This window comes from Dryas octopetala, chromosome 2 (assembly GCF_963921425.1).
Source record: "Dryas octopetala chromosome 2, drDryOcto1.1, whole genome shotgun sequence".
In the NCBI taxonomy this organism is placed as follows: Eukaryota; Viridiplantae; Streptophyta; class Magnoliopsida; order Rosales; family Rosaceae; genus Dryas; species Dryas octopetala.
The window spans coordinates 25,021,274-25,044,213 of NC_141367.1; the positions used below are offsets into that span (position 1 = coordinate 25,021,274).

At 37.5% G+C, this 22,940-nt stretch overlaps 5 protein-coding genes and 1 non-coding gene across 7 annotated transcripts; 2 read left to right on the plus strand and 4 right to left on the minus strand.

Moving 5' to 3' along the window:
* Window positions 1-4,478: 4,478 nt before the first annotated feature.
* LOC147294609 (obtusifoliol 14-alpha demethylase-like) lies at window positions 4,479-6,703 on the plus strand. The gene is made up of 2 exons (XM_086233801.1): window positions 4,479-4,940; window positions 5,705-6,703. Exons 1-2 carry the CDS (start codon window positions 4,479-4,481, stop codon window positions 6,701-6,703), a joined length of 1,461 nt encoding a protein of 486 aa, XP_086089927.1.
* LOC147294610 (small nucleolar RNA U31b) lies at window positions 5,444-5,529 on the minus strand. Its single transcript, XR_015120965.1, has one exon. It is a non-coding gene; the product is annotated as a small nucleolar RNA U31b (small nucleolar RNA).
* A 647-nt stretch (window positions 6,704-7,350) lies between the features above and the next one.
* Window positions 7,351-10,039, minus strand: LOC147294611 (FKBP-like peptidyl-prolyl cis-trans isomerase family protein). Of its 2 annotated transcripts, none has more exons than XM_086232398.1 (9): window positions 9,768-10,036; window positions 9,545-9,685; window positions 9,317-9,402; window positions 9,160-9,210; window positions 8,700-8,780; window positions 8,563-8,607; window positions 8,237-8,292; window positions 8,024-8,099; window positions 7,351-7,942 (listed from the first exon to the last, which is right to left on the minus strand). In XM_086232398.1, exons 1-9 carry the CDS (start codon window positions 9,928-9,930, stop codon window positions 7,847-7,849), a joined length of 795 nt encoding a protein of 264 aa, XP_086088524.1. In that variant the 5' UTR covers window positions 9,931-10,036; the 3' UTR covers window positions 7,351-7,846. The 2 variants fall into 2 exon arrangements, 1 of the variants encoding a protein (XP_086088524.1); XR_015120395.1 differs by having other exon boundaries at window positions 7,870-7,942; window positions 8,024-8,107; window positions 9,768-10,039.
* A 608-nt stretch (window positions 10,040-10,647) lies between these two features.
* On the minus strand, window positions 10,648-13,701 carry TRA2 (Aldolase-type TIM barrel family protein). Its single transcript, XM_086231572.1, has 7 exons — window positions 13,381-13,701; window positions 13,004-13,175; window positions 12,717-12,766; window positions 12,092-12,392; window positions 11,564-11,752; window positions 11,269-11,451; window positions 10,648-11,164 (listed from the first exon to the last, which is right to left on the minus strand). The coding sequence occupies exons 1-7, from the start codon at window positions 13,566-13,568 to the stop codon at window positions 10,919-10,921; spliced, it is 1,329 nt and encodes a 442-aa protein (XP_086087698.1). The 5' UTR covers window positions 13,569-13,701; the 3' UTR covers window positions 10,648-10,918.
* Window positions 13,702-15,352: 1,651 nt separating this feature from the next.
* LOC147294613 (putative beta-1,4-xylosyltransferase IRX10) lies at window positions 15,353-18,385 on the minus strand. The gene is made up of 4 exons (XM_086232704.1): window positions 18,255-18,385; window positions 17,303-17,691; window positions 16,339-16,580; window positions 15,353-16,136 (listed from the first exon to the last, which is right to left on the minus strand). Exons 1-4 carry the CDS (start codon window positions 18,349-18,351, stop codon window positions 15,623-15,625), a joined length of 1,242 nt encoding a protein of 413 aa, XP_086088830.1. The 5' UTR covers window positions 18,352-18,385; the 3' UTR covers window positions 15,353-15,622.
* A 1,881-nt stretch (window positions 18,386-20,266) lies between these two features.
* LOC147294614 (uncharacterized) lies at window positions 20,267-22,765 on the plus strand. The gene is made up of 6 exons (XM_086232110.1): window positions 20,267-20,562; window positions 21,109-21,361; window positions 21,485-21,521; window positions 21,682-21,787; window positions 21,991-22,101; window positions 22,348-22,765. Exons 1-6 carry the CDS (start codon window positions 20,422-20,424, stop codon window positions 22,462-22,464), a joined length of 765 nt encoding a protein of 254 aa, XP_086088236.1. The 5' UTR covers window positions 20,267-20,421; the 3' UTR covers window positions 22,465-22,765.
* The last annotated feature ends 175 nt before the right edge of the window (window positions 22,766-22,940 follow it).

Sequence of the window (22,940 nt, forward strand, 5' to 3'; positions counted from 1 at the left end):
AGGCAGGTAAAACTTGAAACAAACTTTTCTTGTATCCTCTCATCATTCACGGGTAAGGAGTACTGGGTGGTAGAGACAACTAAATAAGCAAGAACCTCTCAGCTTCATAGAAATAAAGCTTTACTCTCTTCTATAATTCCGTCCAAAAAAAAAAATTGTAGATATAATTTTGGTAAAATTTATGGAGTTCATCTTTGGTACAGTTATATGCCACATATCTAATGATGGAAATCTATATCCTAATAGTAAAAAAGTGAATTTGTCAATATTTAAGAGTAAAAAAAATGTCTAACATGTCATGCTGCATTGCATAGAATTTTAGAAAATATTGATCATTCTTTTTATTTTCTAATTTTTATTATTTGAACTTTGTGAGTTGGGTTGAAGTCTGATTTGGACCGCGTGGGATATTCATTTTTTATCAATATATATATATATATATAATATAAAAGAATACTCTAAAACTAACTAGTTAGTAAGTTAATAGAAAACTAACCACCATGTTGGGCCCACCGCACAATGTAATCTCAAAATCCGAACCATCTATTTTTTAGGCCTTACTTCAAAAATCATCCCTGTAAAAAATCTCCATAATCGGAAATCATTTAGTCATTTGATTATAACAACAACTATTTATATGTTTTTATCGAAAACACTGATCGTCTATTTATTTGATCTCAATTCCCTGACAAATGAAAGAAACTTCTTCTTCTCCCTTATTTCTTCTTTTTCTTCTGCAATTCCCTTTCCCCCCCACCCCACCCCAACCTAGCCCCTCCCGGCCCCGTCACACCCCCCTCCCATCTGTTAGCTTTGAAGATCTCCCCAATTCCCCAACAAACCATGAAGTGATTGTGAAGTTTGATTTGTAGATCCAATTCAACCAACTTGATAATTCAAAAACCAACAATTATCAAATAAAGAAGACAAAATTGAATTTGCAGATCTAGAGAGAGAGAGAGGGAGAGAGAGAGAGAGAGAGAGAGAGAGAGAGAGAGAGGGGAGAGGGGTCATTGACTGAGAATGGTGGTGGGGCCGGTGCAGGTGGGTGATCGGGAAGAGAGGGTGGTGGGGTGAGTTTCTGATCGGGAGGGTTTAGGGAGGTGGGGGTGGCCTGGGCACGGGTTGGGGAAGGGATGGTCAAGGGTTTAAATTTTGAAATTTTCGGCGAAATTTCGCCGAAATTTTTGATTTGAGGAGGGATCGAAATTGAAACGGAGTTTTGTTAAATTTTCGGGATAATTTCGGCGAAATTTTCGAAATTTCGCCGAAGTTTTCGCTGGGCAGCGGCAGGGGGAGATCGGGGGAGAAAGTGGAGGGGCAGCGGCAGGGGTGGCTGGGGGGCGCGGCAGGAAGGAGATCGAGGGAGATCGAGGGCGCGCGGCAGGGGGGAACACGGCAGGGCGCGCGGCAGGGGGGAGAAAGTGGTGAGGGTGAGGTGGCTTGGTGATGGATTGGGGAGAGAGAGAGAGAGAGAGAGGGAGGATGACGAAGAGTCTGGAAGAGATAAGAAAAAAAACTGGAGATGTCACGGGGGAAAGGAAAAGGAAGGAAAAAAGAGAAGGAAAAAAAAAGGAAAAGAAAAAAGGAGAAAAAAAAGAAGGAAAAAAAAGAAAAGAAAAAAGGAAAAAAAAAAGAAGGAAAAAAAAGAAAAGAAAAAAGGAAAAAAAAAAGAAAAGAAAAAAGAAAAAAAAGGGAAAGAAATAATAAAAAAGAGCAAAAAATTAAAAGGTTTAGGGTTGATTGGGGTTTGAGGCATTTGGGCAATTGTAAAGAAAAAAAATGGTTTTGAATTTTTTTTGACCATTTTGAAGTTTCGTTTGGTTATTTTTAAAACCTAAATCAATAAACTTTAATATTTTTTTATATAAAAAATAATTAAAAATATCATAAAGGGCCTAAATCCTAATATCATATACCATATCCTAAACAATATAGAGTATAGATTATAAAATATATAGGGTTTAATGTATAGATTATAGAGTATAAATAATATACTAATTTCATTTATTCATTATACTAATTTTATTTAACAGTATTTGTCTCCAGCGCACATTATATTCATCTTATATCACATGAAGCCTACTATATATATAATTAGTTTTTTCAATGTTTTTTATCAATTTAGTAGATAATATGTTAAATAAACATATGGTAAAGTTTCATTCAAAATTTCCGTATTTTGATAGTAATTTCCATCGTTTCCATCTAATTTTTGTCGAAATTTAAAAATCTTCGAAATTTCCGTCGAAATTTCCATCGAAATTTCCATCGAAATTTCCTCGAAACCCGAAATTTTATTCCTTGGGGATGGTGGGGTTTGGTTTTTTTTTTTTCTTTCTAAATATTAGAGTTTAAAATAATTTTTTTTGTTTTAGATTTTAAGTTTTGAATTAAATTAAAGGGGTGGATCCCACTTTTTATGTTTATGTAGCAAAATTGGAGTGTCTGAGTGATCCAGGTAGGTGAAATGACCAATATACTTTGCCACGTAGGCGCCATGTCAACAAGACTAACGGAAGGTATGACGGAATTGAGCCGAAAGGGTACATTAGAATAACGTTGTAACTGTTAGGTGGTAAATTGATAAAATTAAAAAGTAAGGGGGCATATTAGGAATGAAATCATAATTCAGGGGGCAAAATTGATAATAAGCCTAGAATTATTGCTGTTATTGCTTATTAACGTTTTAACATGTTTATTGAGCCAGAACAACTTTACCCTTTTTTTTTTTTTTTTTTTGGCCACTTAACTTTACCCTTAACTAGCTGCCTGAATTGACTTCCATGGCATCAGAGTACTGATGGAATAAGAATGACCATGTCATTAGAATCATTGCTATTATTCTTTATTAACGTGATTTTTTCCAATCATCAGATTTAACTGATTACTTTTATGGGGGTATTGCAGAATCCTGATTTCGATGGCCAAGAAGTGTTGCTCAAGTCTCAACATGATGGAAAGTTGGGCAGTTTTGAGGGTTCATCTGGTAATTAACTAATTATACATGAACTTTAGTAGAAGAGTCAAACTCCTATGAATACCCATTTTCTTTTGTCAAGGTGTTTTCAATAGCCAAAGAAGCTGATTTGGATATGACTCTGCAATGCATGATTTCACTTCTGCACAATTGATAGCTAATATGATTTGTCTATTGTTGACAGGGAAAGAATATGATGTGGCTAGTTTTGCAGCTCAAGAACCAAATGCTACAGTTTTTGTATCTTCTGCATCGGCCCAAAAATTGGTATGCTGAAAACCTATCAAATTAAGACTCTAAACGACAAATTTATCTCAACTTTGGTTCTTATGTTTACTTTTCAGTTTCTTGATGTTTAAAAATTGGGACTGACCCTTGGCATTACAGTTTGAGGTTCTGGAAACGTTCAACAGCCAACATGAATTTTGTTGCTTTAATTGTTACCCCATCTGTTCCTAAAGACTTCACATTTGGCTCATTTGTTAGCTGAATATAGTCGCGTTTAGATTCTGTATATATCTAATTTTCTTAACAAATACAGGCGATTGGTTGCTTGTTTTGCTAATGTTAAGTCCTGTTACCTAGGTCTAGTTAAGTCTTGCATTTGCTATATGGTCATTCTAGTCATGGTGGGTTGAGATGAGAAAATACAGGTTACTGTTACCTTTTTCCTTCTTTTTGTGTATTTTTAACATTTATTTTTCTATCTTTCTTGCCTTTTATGGCTATATTTGTGGCTGAGGTAAAGTCTCTTATCATAGTTAATAGAACCAACCCCTAGAGATCACATGGGTCGTAAATTGTAATGATCTAGCTGTGATAACAGGAACATGTCCAAGTAATTCTTCTTTAGAGTTTTTTGAATGGTTAAGCTACACAACAGGAACATGTGGTTTTGTAGGATCCATTAGTGTTGGGCCTGTACCAGACCCCATTGATGGGCCGTTATATGTATTACCTACTTAACCCCATTGATGGGCCATTATATGTATTACCTACTTAAACCCATAGACCTACAAATAGCCCAAGCCCATTAGTCAGCATTAGTAGTGTGTGCATCATGCCCTCATACAATCTTGCATGCAGAAGGTGTGTGGTTGCTATTTTTGTTCTTTGCATTCGTGTATTCAGGGATCAGTTAGTGATTCAGGGATCATGTGTCATGTGTGGGTTCCTTGTTTGAAGAATCTAATATTTCATGTCATAGTTGAAGTGGACTAACTTCCGGCTCGTGTAAATTAAACCCCTTTAAATGGGGACGGCGATTAGCTTTTCAGTCTAAACTTAATTTCCCTTCACTACTCTCAGTACTCAGCACTTATATAAATTGTTTGCTTGGTGTTCAAACTTATATCTCATCGAAATCAACCATTAAAATCCGTAAAACTTGTGTTTGTGTTATAAGTGATAGTGGTCATTGCAAATCCACTGATTTTCTACATTCTTGTGTGTGAATTTTGCGGTTAGGTTCCTGTACTTACACCAAATTACAGTGAGAATGGATGTAGATTACAAGATTTTCAGTGTGGGTCTGCTGATTCTGGCCACTCTAGTGGTGGCCAAGCTTATCTCAGTGCTTATGATGGGCCGACCCGGAAAGAGTCTTCCTCCAGTGGTAAAGGCGTGGCCTGTGCTTGGGGGACTGCTCCGTTTCTTGAAAGGTCCCATTGTGATGCTTCGTGAAGAGTATCCAAAGCTTGGGAGTGTATTCACATTGAACCTACTTAACAAGAACATCACTTTCTTGATTGGTCCTGAGGTTTCCACCCACTTCTTCAAGGCCCCAGAGTCTGATATTAGCCAGCAGGAGGTCTACAAGTTCAATGTGACCACTTTTGGCCCCGGAGTTGTCTTCGATGTGGATTACTCGGTGCGGCAAGAGCAGTTCAGGTTTTTCTCAGAGGCTCTTAGGGTGAGTAAACTTAAGGGATATGTGGATCAGATGATTACAGAAGCAGAGGTAAAGTGTTTGGGTTGAATATCATTACTATTTTTTGAATTTTTATGGGCTTATTTATTGTCTATCTAATCTGCTCCAACATGGTTAGTAATTTATTTACATATGCGTAAAAGAAGATCCTCTATATTCTTAGGAAAATAGCAATATGAGATGTGACTTTAAGCTAGGTACAATTCTCTACCGTGTGGCCTAAATAGTATCCTAGGACTTGCAAGTTTTGCTGGGAACATTGATGGGAATAAAGGCCTTTTAAACCAGCATGTGTTTCTCTCTCCTGATTTAGATTAATTATAACAATAAAACAGTGGCAGGCTGGCAGCTAATTACTTAAATAAAACAGTGACTGACCAGTGCATGAACCCCTGAGTAAAAAGGAAAAGGGGAAACGATTTGTAGTGTTTGTGTCTTGAGAAGGACAACTATCTCTATTATTTTCTAATTGGATTTCTTCAGTCATGCTTTGATTCATGTTGCCAATTATTTTTTCCCTTATTTTTTCTTCTGAATCAGCAAGAGAGTCAATCACCACCAAGCATCCATTAGATGCACACAAGTCTGGGGCCGGGTGACAAAAGCTTTCATCATTTTCCTTCCTATAAGTATTATTCAATCTAAACACACACACAAAGTCCTTGCCTGGTTGTTGTTTACTGATTAACTAGAGGCACAAACAACTCTTTAGAACTTTTAACTTGTGCACTATTCCTTGTTCTAGAAAACCTATACATAGTGTTAATTTCGTGTCTTCAATCTGTACTGTGCAGGATTACTTCTCCAAGTGGGGAGACAGCGGAGTAGTGGACATAAAGTATGAGCTGGAGCATCTGATCATCTTGACAGCCAGTAGATGCCTCTTGGGTCGGGAAGTTCGTGATAAACTCTTTGATGATGTTTCGGCTTTGTTCCATGATCTTGACCGTGGCATGCTTCCTATTAGTGTCATCTTCCCGTACCTGCCCATACCAGCTCACCGTCGCCGTGACCAGGCACGCAAGAAGCTTGGAGAAATCTTTCAAAACATCATAAACTCCCGTAGACATGCTAACAAGTCTGAGAATGACATGTTGCAATGTCTCATTGATTCAAAGTACAAAAATGGTCGACCAACAACTGATTCTGAGGTCACTGGCTTGCTCATTGCTGCTCTCTTTGCTGGGCAACACACTAGTTCCATCACTTCCACTTGGACTGGGGCCTGTCTCCTCCGTCACAAGGAGTACTTATCTGCTGTGACAGAGGAGCAGAAAAACATAATGGCAAAGCATGGGAAGAAGGTTGATCATGATATATTGGCTGAGATGGATGTCTTGTATCGTTGCATCAAGGAAGCTCTGAGACTGCACCCTGCAGTAACCATGCTGCTGCGAAGCTCACATAGTGATTTTAGCGTACAAACTCGTGAGGGGAAAGAATATGACATCCCAAAGGGACACATAATTGCCACATCACCAGCTTTTGCCAACCGGCTTCCTCATATTTACAAGGATCCAGACAGCTATGATCCAGAAAGATTTGCTGCTGGGAGAGAAGAAGACAAGGTGGCAGGGGCATTCTCATATATCTCATTTGGAGGTGGCAGGCATGGATGCCTTGGTGAGCCTTTTGCATACCTGCAGATAAAGGCTATATGGAGCCATTTGCTGAGGAATTTTGAATTGGATCTGGTATCACATTTTCCCAAGGACGATTGGAATGCCATGATTGTGGGTGTGAAAGGAAAGGTGATGGTACGGTACAAGCGACGAGAGCTTTCTGTTAACTAATGGCAACAACTATTTGGGTCGTTAGCAGGTTTTCTGGATTTTTTTTGTTTTTGTTTTTTTACCATTAGGATAAAACTGGAAATATTTAAGGAAAAAAAATTGAAAGGTTTAGCGAGTGCCAGGGGGGTCCTTTTAGAATTACCCTCTACCAAATTATTGGCTCTTTTACTTGATTGTAGATCCTGTTTAGTTATATTTTTTTTCAGTTTTGACTGCCCAAGGATTTTAGACGTGAATCTTCTTCTCATCAAGAATCCAGCCTATTGAACGGGTAAAGTATAATACAATTTGTATCGTGTTACGAGCAACAAAAGGAGAATCTCTTAACAAGGAACCGCCGATTGATGGTTTGACCAAAACAAAAAAACTAAGCAAAAACTTTATAAATAGAGTAAAAGCTCTCGACAAAATGATCTCACAAACAAAGAAATTGTAGTACAAAATAACATAAAATAACATAAAAATGGATTCATTAAAATAAAAAAGAAGTCCTAAAAGTATTTGGGTTTTGACTACTTTTAGGTTTTGACTTTAATTCAAGTATACTGCGGAATTTTCCTCGTAAAAATTCGAAAAACAACAATAGCTTTGCAAACATCCAACTGACACTTCCACCTAATGAGAACAAGATCTATGCTACATGTATAGAGAAGTAATTAATGCACCAGAAAGGCTAATCATTACCACTTTACCAGCTTAGCTGTTGCAATATAATCCTTTAACTATACAGATGTATTGCATAAAGAATATAGATTACAACAAGCTTATTAAATACAAACAAAACGAAAGAAAAAAATAAAGTTGATAACACAGGCAGCTAAAACTAGAAAGTATAAACTAGCTTTTCTTATCCTCTCGTCTATCATGAGCAAGCACTACTGGGTGCTACGGACAATTAGCTACCAGCCAGAATTTTGATTTCAAGCAAGCGAAGAAGAAATAAGTAAAAACTGAATTAAGTAAGAACCTCTCAGCTCTGTAGAAATACAGCTTCAAGCCCTTCGACATTGGTGGTATCTAACAAACCGGCTTCCTCAGCTTATTCAGATCTTTCATCCTCCTATATTAAACAAGAAACTCATGATATGTATACCAAAACTTTGGCCAACTATGAGATTTCCTGTCAAAAATGTTGAAAGGAAATCAGTTTGGTATGATCTTAATGAGCTCAATATCAAACAGAAGAGTCTTGTCTATCAGCCCTTGGTTCCTCAGCACAAAATCCAAGGCTCGTTGGCCCTGTGACACATCAACATTGCACCTTCAGAAGAGCACGAAGAATTGGATTACAAGAATCACCAAAAAGGATGCAAGAAATACCGAAAAAGTTGTGGGTCTCGGGCCACTCTTGTTGTAGTCATTGTCAGGATATCCTAATTCTGGGGGCACTATGATCCTGCATCACTGTGAACTAGATTGTGAAAGTTGCATATATTTTGCGGTGTATAATGTGTATTATATTGTGGATTCAACCTAACTGCTTGAAAATTCCTTAAGCAAAGGCTATATGCTACAGAAAAGAAGATGCAGCACCTTCTAATGCCACCAAGAGCCATGCCTGAAATAGCTTCCTCAAAAGCTGGTATTACCTGAAGATTCAATAACCACAAAGCACCATTAGAGGCCACTCATCAAGTATTTCAACTAATTACATGCTAAAAAAGCAAATGAACACAAGCTCCATGGTACAATGTAAATGAGTAGTTCATTGTCCCAACTGAATCCTAATCTATACAGTTGCACTATATTATATTAACAACAAACAGTACCTTATGTAATCTCACGTATTGTAGAGAACAAACAAAACACACTACTAAAGGTGAAGATTGTTTGGCTCAATTGGGCCACAAAATTCTCACCTCTTGAGATCCTACTCTAAATTTGAAAAAGGCCTTGTCATCACCCTGCATTTGAGAAACCATTTAACAGAGTCTATTAATTAAAGTTTCTGCGATGCTATGAAGTTCTGAGTTAACGGATGAGAAGGATTCCATACCTCAAATGAACCACCCTTTGTCTTATTCCGAGCTTCAAATATACGGCCATAGTATCCTATAGTGTAACCGTCCCAATCAACCTGGAATGCATCCAAAGATCATAAACCATTACAAAGAACCCAACTTAAAGCCAAACCAATTGCGTCTAAGAAGTGCAAGCCTGCATGAATCTGTTTAAACCTTCAGGCCTTGCCAATGTAATATATAGGGATATTTCTAGCTCTTGCTTTTCTTGAGAGGTTTCTATGTTGGCTTCATCTAAAATTTCTGTCCGAACAAACAGAAATTCGTTCATAGTTTTTTATACCACAGACTACAGAGACAAATTCATCGAAACAAATTTTCTCTAATTTCCAACACACACCTCATCTGGATATAAAATGCCCGATTACAAATGAAAAGTGAAAACCCAAGTGAAAACTCTAAGATATGCACTCAAAGAATGGGTAGCCGGCTTACCACAACTGTCTCTCCCACCTTTGGTTTGGGGCCATCTCCAAGTCGCAAGTCCTGCATTGTTCTTACATATATATTTAAAATAAAGAAAATAAAACTTTGAAGAGCTAATGAATGTCACTAAAAAAAGGAGGTTATGTTATGTTCCAATAAAAGTGACCTTATACTGAAGACCTGACTCAGTTTCTATGTAGTCTGGATAACTCATTTTGGACTTGCCATAGTCCTTCCCTCTAAGTGCTGGCACTGTAAGTAGTTGGAAAAAAAAAAAAAAAAAAATCTTCAATGCAATAATAATCAGCAAGTAATATGCTTAAATTGCTACCCAGATTGTAGAAGCACTTATATATAAAGCAGCATTAGGAAAAAGGAATAAAAAGAAAATTACTGTCTGCAAATTGAGAAGCCAGGGCTATTCCTTCCTCTGAAGCATTACAAAATGCTGCAGCTACAATACCAATGGATGAAAAAACAAAACTTCTTCGCTCAATAAATCGCCTAGTACTCACGAGATTGCTTCCACTTCCACCTATCAAAATTCATTCAAACTTAAATATTGATAGAAGCATCCAACCTCTGAATTTTCATGGGTCGTGGCTAATTTTACTAACCGCCTCCGTCTGCACTTGAATCCAGAACAGATTGAGGTCCGCGCCGTCTCCGACACATCGAACAGAGAGTAAACTCAGAACCACGTACTGGGGTTGAAGGTTTACTAGCGGAGGCTGACGTCAGCGGTCGCGGCGGAGATCCAACGGCTGAGATTGAAGCCATTTAGGTAGAGATTGCTGCTTGATTAGGGAGAAGAAGGTGAACTGTGAAATGGGGGACTGGAGAAGTGTTTCGCGGGAAGATAACGGCCTCAGCTTTTATATTTTGTTTCTCTTTTCTTTTCTTATTGGATAGTTTCATTTTTGGACTCATGTGAGGTTACCTATAACCTCGAGTCTTCGAGAAAAAGGGAGTTAATTTTCATTGTTTATTTTGTTTTTGTTTTTAATATCAATAAGCGAGCGTTCATTAGTTTTGAACTTTAGCATTTAAATAAAAAATTCATGGAATGACCATGGGAGTTCATTGGTTCAAAATTTTCGGTTTGTTGGTTCATTTTTTGAACTGCAAAAACTATAATATCATACATTCGTACCAATGTCAAGTTAATGAACTACATAAAAACGTCACGTATGCCTATTGGTAACATTTTTGAATTTGACGTAAACATCCAATCCGAATACGTGTTCGTGTCAAACATTATGACCCTAATTTCAAGTACTTGAAAATGTTATGGTTTATCCTGCAGTGATGCCAATGTGTAGAATGTCAGATAACTACTACATGCAAGATAACAACAGTAAATGAAAATGACCATAATCAACTTGTTGGCCTATGATTCTCGCATCCGAATGGAACGTGCCGGGTCGGGTTGGTACACATTGCCCATGTATTTCATCTGTTCACTGAATGGTCAACCAGTAAGCAGTGCATCAAATGTACAATCCTGAAGGTAATTTGCTTAAGAACTTCACTTTGATTCGTTTAATCACACCCCCTGATACATTACCAACGAGAAGGGAAGAGGGTGTGGGAAAAAACAATGCCAAACACTAGAGCAAGTGGGAAATATAATCTCTCACTCAACTAAAAGTTGGTATGAACTCATCAAACATAATTAATGTCTTCCAAAGCACTCGACTACATTTACAAGAAGACAGTACCCCCAGCAGGCTTTTATTAACTCACACAAGTGTGTAACCCTCACATCTTACGGACTAACCAATTTAAGGGAGTTGGCCTTCTCTTGCAGAGTATCAAGCAGACTGTCAAAACTCTTCTTGAAAGAGTCCACTCCTTCGATTTCGAGTTGGGAACCAACATAGCTCCAGTCAATTCCTAACTTCTCAAGTGCACTGTAAATGCCTTCAGCCTCAGATACATTGGAATCAATTGTTCTCGAAACAGTACCATGATCAACAAATGCTTGGAGAGCTTGATCTGGCATAGTTGACACCTGAAAAAGGAAAATTGGCATAAAATGTTTAGCAATATCAATCAACAAATTTATACCGAAAACTACAAATTTAACCATATCAGGTTTGATAGAGAATGGCTCACCGTGTCAGGGCCTATGAGAGGAGCAACATATAAAGTATCAGGGTAGGCAGGATTCTTGACACTGGTTGAGGCCCACAGCAACCTCTGCTTCTTAGCACCCTTTTTCACCAAAGCCTCCCATCTAGGGCCAGAGAATTTCTTCTGGTAGAGTTGGTACGCTAAAGCAGCTTGAGCTACTGCAGCCTAAAACATTTAACTCATGACATCAGCAAAATTCTACCAGGTTTCTTTTTTTGGTCTTATACCTTCTATGTTTCTTATTCCTCAAAAGAAAATGAAGTTGAACATGATTTACCTTTCCTCGAAGGTCAAGGGCCTCTGGGGTTCCAATTTTCTCAAGCAACTTGTCAATAAGGGTGTCCACCCTACTGACAAAGAAGGAAGCAACACTTGTGACTCTGGAGAGGTCATTTAGCTCGGAAGCCTCGAGGCCATCCAAGTAAGCATCAATGACCTCTTCATATCTAGTGAGAGAGAATACAAGCTGTGTGTACAAATTAAGAGAAAGTAAGAGCCAACATTCTATCATATGGGAATTGCAATCTGATTATATAATGGAAGAACACAAGTTATAATACTAAAAAGTTCAGTTGAATGAGAGGTGAAGCCACCTCCTCCTGAAAACTTATGATAAAGGCCCAAAAAGATCAAAGATCACTTGCTCAAGATGATATTCAACCATACCACCCCACAGAATAACAATTCTGTTCAGACATACTTTCCAACAATTTTGTTGGCCACCAATTCTGAGCTAAGCAAAGATGCATAGAGTTTTACCCCAAAGAGAAGGAAAAAGAAAAAGAAAAAATAGAGTTAAACTTACAGTCACATTGACACTTATGCCATTTGCTATAACTTCCTTAATTGAAGGGATGCATGGAGCGGTAGCAGGAATCTTTATGTAGACATTGGGGCGGTTAACCACTTTATGTAGCCATTTTGCAGCCTCTACAGTCCCTTCAGTGTCATCAGCAAGTCTGGGAGAAACTTCAACAGATACATAACCATCACCAGCATCAGTTTGATCATAGATTGGCTCAAAAAGTTTGGACGCATCTTGAATGTCCTTCACCACAAGTTCCCAATATGCACTCTCAATGTCTTTTCCAGAATGTACAAGTTCCCTGTAAATTCCATTAATTTAAGTCATCAACATATGAACACAGTGAATCAGGGCGTATGCCAATTAAAAATGTTGGACTTTATACAGAAAGACATATCCAAATTCCCAATCCTAGATGCCAATAGCCTACAACCAGCAACTTGAGTGAGTTCTGTATAGGATCATGCTGCAAACTATCTCTAAAGAAGTACAATCCTCTACTATAACAACTGATAAATCCATTAGAGTCAAAATAGATTATTGTTATCTTAATATATACACATGATTCAACTAAAAAATCGCCCAAACCACAACCCCTCCTTACCAAGATAATCATCGTAAATACCTGAATTGGTCATTGTAAGCATTTGAAGTTGATATTGCTTTCTGGAAAATCTGCAATCATACATTATAAAGAGTTAGTGAGATCAGATTTCAAATAATACATGAAAACCACAGAACATGTGTTTAAAGAAACAATTTACAACTAACATTTTGGTAAATTCACTTCCAACCCCATTTCTCATTTGATTTTAAATCAAGAAATACAACTTCCATGCATGTCAGAACAATAAGCAAGGTTCGGAAAACAAAAGAGAAACATAATAAAAAGAACAAATCAAGTAAAATTACCGCTGGGTTACTAGTTACACCTCTAACCCCGCTTGCAATAAGCGGAAGCAGATCGGTCACAGGTCGGCAAAGGTTATCATACCATGGACTCTGCCCTTCCTTCTCGTAGAGATCATGGAGATATGTTCTCTTTGTTGGACTTCCATTTCCATCAGCTTGAGAACATCTCACACTGCAAAAAGTAACCAAAGTGAGCAACGTTTTTTATTCACAATCAATTAGCAACCCAAAAGACTAAACAAACAAGACAACTCTCAACACAAAATACGAAAACAAACAAATCAAACAAAACGCAAAATAGAGCATATATATGAAAGATAGATACAAAAAATGAAAACCCCAATAACAGTAGAACGAAAAAAGGGATCAAAGCTTACACCAAAGAGCCCTTGAGAGACGGCTTGCTTCGTACAGACAACTTGGAAGAAGAAACTTTGGAGTTGAAGTTGGTGGTGGGTGTGGTGAGGATACCGATCAAACACTTGGGGTGGGAAGTTCTGGGGTTGAAGGTGGACGATAAAGATGAAACAGGGCTGGGATTCGAGAGCTTGGAAATGGAGGCCATTAGATCAAAGTGACACACAGAAAGAAAGGAAGAGTGGGAAGAGTGGGAGGAAGGGACAAAGCAAAAGGGGGGTTGGTGAGAAGCACTCAGGAGGAGGACTTGGGAAACAAAAGGGTTTTTCTCCAAATTACGATACGATACAAACGATGATTGTAAATGTAAAATTTATAAGAGTTTTTTCTTTTTTTGTTTTTGTTTTTTAAGATATTTGTGATTTTCGGTAGAACCAAATCGGCAGGTGGAGACAGTGACTCTATAGCGATGCCAACAGTTGCTACTTACTTACTTTCCTTGGTTCGGTAGCTGGCTGGCTGCGCGGTTCGTACTTCATGCAGATGCTGACGTCATATTCCTTTTAGATAAGATAAAGCTACTTTTTTCTTTTCTTTTTTTGCCCTTTTTTTTATGAATGGTTATTTATCAGCTCTGACCATGACCTTGTTGACCCAAGTTGGTAGTCATCATCATAGAATGGGATGGGATGAATGTATTTGCTGAAAAAAAAAATTGAGAAAATATTGGCAGGATTATACCCTTTACTATATGGAATTGAAGTTAAATACTCAATTGCTATCTTTCAAAATTGAGTAAATATTGGCAGGATTATACAGTTTACTACATGTATGAATATTTTTATGTTGTTGTTCGATCAAAAAAATTAAAAAATTAATGTTGTTGAAGTGAGAACTCGAGATTGTCAAATAAGCCAACTTTGAATGGCAGGTTGTCAAATTTACCTTAATTTAGACGCAATATTTAGTGTTTGATTAAGATGTATAACCATGTCCATGTGGCATTGAGGGGATGGAAGAAGAAGACAATTTTGCATCATATTCTGCAGCCTCTATATGTCTAATATCAGCATTCAGCAATGCAGGTGTCACTGTTTGCTTGTGAGTTGAAAACTTGGAATGAACTCTCCAAGATTGAGAGCCTGACTAATTATTTGACAAGCAGTTCAAGGCTTCAAGAAGGACTTTCAGGTATGTGCCACTCTGGGTGTTATTCATTAAAAGAGAAGCACGATTGATTTGAGGCACAGCCAATATGCACTCTGATATAATATATTGCTTCGATCATGCTCATAATTCATTGTTTATATAGTTAGTGCGTATCTAAGCTAAAGGTCAATGGGGAAACAATTCTGGTCAAACCGACCAGCTCTCTAATGCTTTAAATCTTTAAAAAAAGCAGCAACTATGTTGGTGTTGGATCAAGATAGTAAAAACAATAGAATTTGTATATACTTTAAGGATACTGTTCAGATCTAAACAGCCTATTTTAATGCTGACTTGGGTTAACAGAGCATAAACATTTTCACACTCACAAGCAAGAGCAAGGTGGTGATGGTAGGTAGAATAGAGCCTTGAAAGTAGGATATAAATATAATTTCAACTACACATACAATTTCAGATATTTTTAGGGCCAAAATGATGAGAATTGAGGAATTTCGTCAACTTGGCTTATCCAATTAATCAAATATTTTAGTTAGTTGCTTGACCCCATTTAATCCGACCCTTATGGTAGCTCAAGGGTTAATCTCATTTGTTAGAGGTGCGCAACCTCATCCCCCTCCCAACACTTTTGACAATAAAAGAAGAGAACTGGAAAACTAATTTACTGTGACATCAATGAAGACAGACCCATCTGTTAAAATCAAATTTGTAAATTTTGACTACAGTGGCACAAAGGATATCCAAATCCAATGCATCTACTATTTCGCAATGCAGAAAGGATCTGCTTGATGCTAGCACCTATACAAAATTCAGTAAAGAAGAAAGAAGCTTACATTTTCAACACATGCCAAAATATTCTCAATGTAGTACTGGGGACTGGACAAAGCACAGGAAAAAGGCACAAAGCAAGTCCAATGCATCAACTATTCTGCATCCAGAAAGGATCTGCTTAATGCCAGCACCTATACAAAATTCAGCAAGGAAGAAGAAAAGTTTTACATTTTCAGTACAGGCCAAGCCGAAATATTCTCAATTTGGAACTGGTGACTGGGCAGGATACAATGCAAAAACCCTTTGCTCAAAAAGATACTACTTCCATTACCAAGGTTTCATGTCTCCCACTGGACCTGCTGTCCAATTTAAAATCTTTTGATCACCCTTCAAGTAAACACTCTGGGCATGGGGCAATTTGCGAGCCAGCCCGTTTAGTATCTGATGGAAAGCATCCCCTGGTTGTGCAGGTTGTGGGAACATCATCGCCCATTTCATCGAAGGATTTGCAAGCAATCTTTGCTTCCTTAATATTACTTCCGGTGGTATAGAAGTGAGAATTGTATCCAGGTTAGGGACATCTTCCTCAGCTACAAAAACTCCGATTTCTTCCCATGGGATAGCATCAGCAAAGGGTAAAACAATATCATCAGCTATAATAACAGGTATGCAACCAAATACCACTGCTTCAACTAGCCTTGGACTCCATGGAGCCCACCCCAGAGGGCATAAACAGAATATAGCTCGTTGCATGTCTTCATAATATGTAGTTGGATGGTCTGTGGAGATGTCAAAGAGTGGATTGTTCTTATAATTCTCCCAAACAGCTGCCCTTGCACCTCTGTCAGACAATTGGAAGGGTCAAAAGGGACTTACATCTAATTCAACAAGATCATGCATGAAGCCATGAAGGCTACAGATATGAACTTTCATGTTCATGACATTCCCATCTCATAAAACAGCATAGCGAAACATGTTTCATAAAATTCAAATGGATAATACACTGTCCTTTAAGGTAGTCTGAAAGTTCAGCACAAGCATACCTTGCATAGTAACCACCTTCAGGGTCATTATTAATGTCATAAAATAGACCACGGAAGTAGACAAAGATGGACCGCGGAGTGTCTTGGGGAATCAGGTGGGCCTGCATCTTTTGTGGTGGAGCATATGGAGGAATTGTGATTGAACCCTCCTTCAAGCATACATGGTTCCGTTGTCCAAAGGTCTGAACCAAGGTGGCACGCCGGAGTAATGGAAGAATCCCCCGTTCAATAGCTTTCTCTTCCTATAGAATGCCAGAATAGTATAAAACATATATTAGTCATGGCCAGTACAAGTAACCATTTGTTATTTTTGGGAATTCCTCATCTGATGAAGATAGAAGCATAATGCAAACACATTTTTAAGGCTTAATTCAGTTTAAGTATCTTTTGTCTATTGAAAAAAAGGATTCATTTTCTTTTAATGTCATAATGTGTGTAATTTTGCGTTTATATTCAAATAATGTGTGTCCTTCTCTCAGTAGTTACAGCTCAAAGTGTAAGGAATTTTAGATGTTTCAAAATATTCAAGATTTGACATTTTTTTTAGAAATTTTAATATACAACAATGGTCTCTAGCGTGAACCTCCTAAATTCATCAGTTCTCTCATTAAAATATGCCTTTCATTCTGAACCGTGAAAATTCCACAGACAAAGCCTTCCTTGGTTTACGGACATTGCAGAGTCACAGACCACAGTTTGGTGACCAAATGAAACCAGAAACTCATAACAGAGCACGAACAACACAACTGAACTATGCCATAATGAGCGAATTGTATAAATATCCTTTCCTACTATTTTGATTTTACAATTCTGAAATGGATGAACTTTTTATTGAGGTTTTAATATCTTCTATTTTGCAATGTGCACTGTGACAGGACTGCGAATTCATATAAGTTTCTCATGTTCGGCTAACTTTACTTTAACCCCAAAAATCATGGTTAGGTACGAATATGAAGGGTCTTACCTGATAATGAAAGCAGGCTCCAAAGTCATGGGGCACCACAAAGAAGTGATTAGCTCCTTCTGTTTGATTCCAATAAGGCCAGTTTGTAGTTATGAGCTGTATTGCACTTCTCATCATCCGTGGTGATTTGAAGGGCAATGGCAAGCCAGTGGGGGTAAGGTCACAAGTAGTGTATATAGGAGTATAAAACCAATCTGCTTCCTCAGGATTGAGGGTTCTAACCGGGCTGGATAAGAGGAATCTATGCATGAAGATCTCAGCAGCAAACATATGGTTAAGACATCTGGGGTCTTTCTGAAGGATTTTCTTGTTGTATTTGCTAGGCAGCTCATACACATAAACTTTCAACCTTCCAACTGGATCATCCTCCAATACATCACCAGCACTTCCTGCATCATTCTTCCATTATGTCAATAGGATAAATATGCATCAAACAAGATAAAATGCTGCAAAAAACTTATGAAACAGAAATTTAAAGCCATTCTCAAAAACCAATTGGAGCCTTTCTTTTCCAGTTTCCATAATGTAATGCTTGTGAAAAACATTAGAAGAATGTGGAATGTATAGGCAAACACTAGCAGTGAAATTGATATGACTAATGGATAATCATCTTTCATATACAAGTTCCAGTATGAACCCTGTATAAAATTTAAATGCAACCACTAATCAACTCGGATTGGACCAAAACTAGTGCCCCCAATCTGACCCTACAAAGAAAGTCATCAAAAGAAATGCCAAAAATTCTGAACCTCGAATACTGAACAAAGCAGAATTACAGAATCACTGAGTTTCAACACTTATTCTGAAGTGAAGCTTAATGGAAACAATAAAAGGGCTTGTCAAACACCTGAGCCTATGCCAACCAATGACAGCCTATTTGGGCAAATGTAGCTAAAATGGAACTGCTTAGTGCTTAGAAACCAATTTGAAGCGAACAATAAGAGAGACGTACCTGAAATTCGCTCTGTACGTACATTCTGGTCAGCACCAATTCCCCAAGCAAAACCACAAAGAAAAAGAAGAGCAAGAACCCACATGCGAATTCTCATTTTGACCCACTGAAACCCACTCCCTGTGACCAAATACGACTGAAAATCGAAAAGGGTCTTCCGGTTTTCGTATGAGAGAGGCTGAAAAGGCAGTATATATGAAGAGTGTATATGGTTGGAACGTCGTGTGGGTAGTAGTTGGGAAGCTTTCTTAGACTGGGGGTTTTCGAAAACGAATAAGACATGGAGGTTTTCAGGTTAGGATTGATTAGAGAGTGGAATTGCTTGAAGAAACAGTGAAGATACATTTTTCTTTTCTTTTATTTGCTTTCTTAAGATGGAATTGCAGCAAACACGTACAAATCTATGCGGGTTAATGAAAGCTGTATTTGTTTTGCCGGTTTGATGACAAGTCCATTTCACGAGCTTTATGTAATAAAAAACGCGCCAAGCTGCTGTTGTATTATTTAATTAATCAACCTCTAGGCCCTTTCAATAGAAGCCAATTTCCGCGCCTTCCCTTTGCTTAGTATTGCATAAACAAAGAAGGAATTGCTGCTTTCTTTTAAAAAAAAGCTAAGGGTTAAATACAAAAATAGTTCATGAGTGGATTTTAATTTGGTTTATTAACTATATAAAGTGTCAATTTGATCTATAAACTTTTTAAGTTGTACCAAAATAGTACAAACGTTAACTTCTATCGAAAATTTAATGGAAACTAGTCATGTATATAGTAAATGACAAAATTTTTAGGGATATTTCAGTTTATTCATCACATTTTCATGTGACTAATTCCGTTAATTTTCAAATAGAAATTAACGTTTGTACTGCTTTAATACAACTTAAAAAATTTGTAAACTAAATTGAGAATCAGTGTAAAGTTCATAAACTATTTTTATATTTAACCCAAAAGCTAATTATAACAAGGCCCACAATGCAAGCCCAAACCAAAGAGGACAACGAACTAGCAGACCCTACTAGCCCAACAACCAAAATAAAAACCTCATCCTCATGGGAACCAAATAAGGGCACTCAAGCCCAAACCCCAGCCAACAGCAATAAAAAACCAAATCTCTAGTGGATTCTCACCGAGGATAAATTATTCTGTGTAATTGATACACCGTCACGTAGATTAATTTAATATGTCATAATATGAATGAATATTATTAACATTATACTATACTAATATAAATATATCGTTCAATAATACCCTTATACGTTAAATTAGTTACACCACATTTAGATATATTTGATACACCCAATATTTTTTTTAATAAAAGTGAGCTCTCTTATAAGCGACGTTTGAGCCATTAAATTACAAGATCTTAAATTAATAAAATACATACTTGACAATCAAATAGCTCAAAACTATTCTTATAAGAGAACATCTGTCTAATCTATATTCGATTTGTTTGCAAATCTAATAATAGTAATATTTGTATCACCCCAAAACAAGAAAATAAAATAACATTATAAGTCCGTGATGCGCACACTGCAATTTATAGTAAAGACGGAAATTCTTAGAAACAGAACCTGGTCCACACATAAAATCAAGAATTGACAAGAACTACTTTCTTCAAACGGGGGTACCCACTGGGCGCCATTTTCTTATTCTGACACGACACGTGGTTGGTTAGTTGGCCCAATTTCAGTGAGGCCCAAGGTGAATAAGTCAGCCCAACTGTAATCGAACGGGAAACGGACTAAACGGACTTCCATCGACTATCGGAGAAGAAGAGTCAATAATGGAGTTTATTTTATTTTTTTCTCTTTGCTAGAAAAGTAGAAAGTCAAGAATGGAGTTCAGATTGAGCATTCAATTCAAAAGTCTCCAAAAGCGACCTCATGAGTCATGAGTCATGATGAGCCTCATGACTCTTACCACTTTGCTTAGTTTTAACGGAAGGTCCTGAGTCCGTTAAATTCCGTGAGTCGGCAGACCAGCTCATCTTTGTTTTCTCATTTCTCAACAGCCTGCATTTAAACTTTTAAAGTCCACAGCCATCTCTCTCTTTCAATATTTATTAAGAATTTGGCAAGCTGGGTTTTGTGGTAGGAAGTGTTGGAAGAAAGGAGAAGAGGTTGTTGGTTGAACATATAATAACAGCACAAATTTTTTGCTCAAAAAGTATGGAGTCCAATGTGAAAGACAGTGTGAGTATGGAAGCAAATGAGGAAACAGAAGAACAAAACTTGGAAAGCAATGAGATAGAGAAAAACAAAGTGGGAATCATGAGAGCCCTTGTGGAAAGAGAAGATCCCTCCTCCAAGGTTGGAATTGGATAATCTTTCTTACCCTTCTCTGTCCTCTTTCTATTTTTTTTTTCTTTTTTCTCCATTTATCTCTTGTTGGCAATCCTGTTATTAAAATTTATTTGTGATGCTCACAACTTCCTTGGTTTTATCACTTTATGCTAACAACTTACTTTAGTTAGCCTTCACCTTCTCTTTTATCCATTGATGCTATTAGTGCTTCAATTTTGAAGCTAAAAATAGTTGTGATCTCAGATGATGATGGTTATTGTGATTCAGCAAAGGAAATGAAACTGGGTTCAGTTGAATTGTTTTGTGATCAAATTGCCAATAGATATAAGATTTTAGTGTTGATTTGCCAAGGAAAGTTTTCAACTTTGCATATGTAAGTCCTTTCTATGTACAATGTTCTTCAGTCCTCCACTACTACTCCAATGTTTATAAAGAAATTTAGTGTTTGGTTTAAAACTTTTGCATACCCAATTCACATTGAGGGCCTTATCTGATTTTAGATTGCTCATATTGCTCATATTCTTCCTGTGTGTGAACAATGCTGGTATGCAGGAAGTGGATGATTTCATGATCCGGAGATTTCTGCGGGCTCGTGATCTGGATATTGAGAAGGCTTCTACCCTGTTCCTAAAGTACCTGAGTTGGAGAAAGTCATTTGTGCCAAATGGTTCCATCTCAGCATCAGAGGTTCCTAGAGAACTTGCTCATAACAAGTTTTTTATGCAAGGTGTGGACAAGAAGGGACGCCCCATTGTCGTCGTCTTTGGTGGAAGGCATAAGCACACCAAACTAGAGGAGTTCAAACGTATGCACTACTTTCTTGAGGCTGCATATAATTGTTCCTTGATATGAGAGTATGAGACCTGCATTCTGTTAAACTTGCATGTCACTTGCATTTAGTTTAAATGTCTATCGTTTGCTTTTGCAGGTTTTGTAGTCTTCTGTCTTGACAAAATATGTTCCAGGTAACTCACACATCATTATGCCATTGGATGTTTGTAGTTCAATCAGCTGAATATAATTGTATGGTGAAGTTAATATAGTATGAGATGAGATGTGAATTCCAAGCCAGTTTATCTCCCAGATAGCAGCCATGTCTGATAATATGTTACATTTATCTTTCAGAATGCCGACGGGGCAGGAAAAGTTTGTATCCATTGCAGATCTTGAAGGGTGGGGATATGCCAACAGCGACGTTCGTGGATACTTAGCAGCTCTATCGATCTTACAGGTTCGACTTTCCTTGCTCCATTCCATCAAACAAGATGCCAAATAATTGTCATTCATCTGTTAAGTGAACAAATGCAATTGGATTATGCAGCCTCTTCTGTTCAATTATGGAATTTTTATTTTCCATCTGCTCCTTAAATTGAACATTTAACCTCACCAGACAAGTTAATAATGGATATTTGCTTTTTCTGCCTTTCTGGACAGGATTGTTACCCAGAGAGGCTTGGCAAGTTATTTATTGTCCATGCGCCTTACATATTCATGACTGCTTGGAAGATGGTTTACCCATTTATTGACAACAATACCAAAAAGAAGGTAAAGTACTTTGTACCAGGGAATACACGGTTTGTGCCATTTACTAATGTTCTACCATATTGAAACATAAATGCAGACACAAAATTGCTTGAAGCATTTTGTGCCCCAACAATTTTTCTAAATTGTCATTACTGTCTTCTCAAATATGAGTTATCTAGAATGAGCAGAGGAAGCACACAGAACAGATACATATTTTTCTTCAGCTTAGTTTAACTCAATCATGTGTTTTACCATATATCATTGCAGATCGTTTTTGTTGAGAACAAAAAGCTGAGCTCCACACTGCTCAGTGATATTGATGAGAGCCAGCTCCCAGATACATATGGAGGCAAACTGCCATTAGTTCCTATCCAAGATTGCTAACCTCATGACTCCATTCCTTGCTCTGCTCAGTGACATGGATGAAAGCCAGCTCTAAGAATCTCAGATACATGGTAGATGCAAACTTTCATTAGTTTCTATCCAGGACTGCTAATCCATAGTCGTGAGAAGCAGTTTTCCTTATATGTTCTACAACTTGTAGGCTTAACCTGATAATTAGAGAGATTTACTTTAAATAACAAAGTCTGCAATCTTCCCCCTTGGGCACCTGCCACTTGCAATGCAAGGGTCATATTCTATTCTATTATTTGGAGTTATGGCTACGCTTGTTGTAGTTGTACCATTTAGCTTGTTATCCGCAGTTGAATGTCTCTCTCTCTCACCAAAGCTTCTTAAATGAGACCTTTCATTTACAATATATTGAAATGAAATCATCGTGTGTTTACATAATTGGATGCATTTAAATAAGATCCTCTTTTAAGTAATTACAGGGCCAGCCTTGTCATGTTAAATTGGGA

Bases quoted from the DNA above. Each gene is read 5' to 3' on its own strand.
- LOC147294609 (XM_086233801.1), top strand. From the start codon at position 4,479: ATGGATGTAGATTACAAGATTTTCAGTGTGGGTCTGCTGATTCTGGCC. The intron at 4,941-5,704 runs GTAAAGTGTTTG...TGTACTGTGCAG, and splicing joins AGATGATTACAGAAGCAGAG to GATTACTTCTCCAAGTGGGG.
- LOC147294611 (XM_086232398.1), bottom strand. From the start codon at position 9,930: ATGGCTTCAATCTCAGCCGTTGGATCTCCGCCGCGACCGCTGACGTCA. The intron at 8,781-9,159 runs GTAAGCCGGCTA...GATGCATTCCAG, and splicing joins AGGTGGGAGAGACAGTTGTG to GTTGATTGGGACGGTTACAC. The intron at 8,608-8,699 runs GTATGGAATCCT...TCTCAAATGCAG, and splicing joins CAAAGGGTGGTTCATTTGAG to GGTGATGACAAGGCCTTTTT.
- TRA2 (XM_086231572.1), bottom strand. From the start codon at position 13,568: ATGGCCTCCATTTCCAAGCTCTCGAATCCCAGCCCTGTTTCATCTTTA. The intron at 11,753-12,091 runs GTAAGTTTAACT...TTGTACACACAG, and splicing joins GCATAAGTGTCAATGTGACT to CTTGTATTCTCTCTCACTAG. The intron at 11,452-11,563 runs GTAAATCATGTT...TAAATGTTTTAG, and splicing joins CCCTTGACCTTCGAGGAAAG to GCTGCAGTAGCTCAAGCTGC.
- LOC147294613 (XM_086232704.1), bottom strand. From the start codon at position 18,351: ATGAGAATTCGCATGTGGGTTCTTGCTCTTCTTTTTCTTTGTGGTTTT. The intron at 16,581-17,302 runs GTAAGACCCTTC...GGCATTCTATAG, and splicing joins GAGCCTGCTTTCATTATCAG to GAAGAGAAAGCTATTGAACG. The intron at 16,137-16,338 runs GTATGCTTGTGC...ATTGTCTGACAG, and splicing joins GAAGGTGGTTACTATGCAAG to AGGTGCAAGGGCAGCTGTTT.
- LOC147294614 (XM_086232110.1), top strand. From the start codon at position 20,422: ATGGAGTCCAATGTGAAAGACAGTGTGAGTATGGAAGCAAATGAGGAA. The intron at 21,522-21,681 runs GTAACTCACACA...TTTATCTTTCAG, and splicing joins CTTGACAAAATATGTTCCAG to AATGCCGACGGGGCAGGAAA. The intron at 22,102-22,347 runs GTAAAGTACTTT...ATATCATTGCAG, and splicing joins ACAACAATACCAAAAAGAAG to ATCGTTTTTGTTGAGAACAA.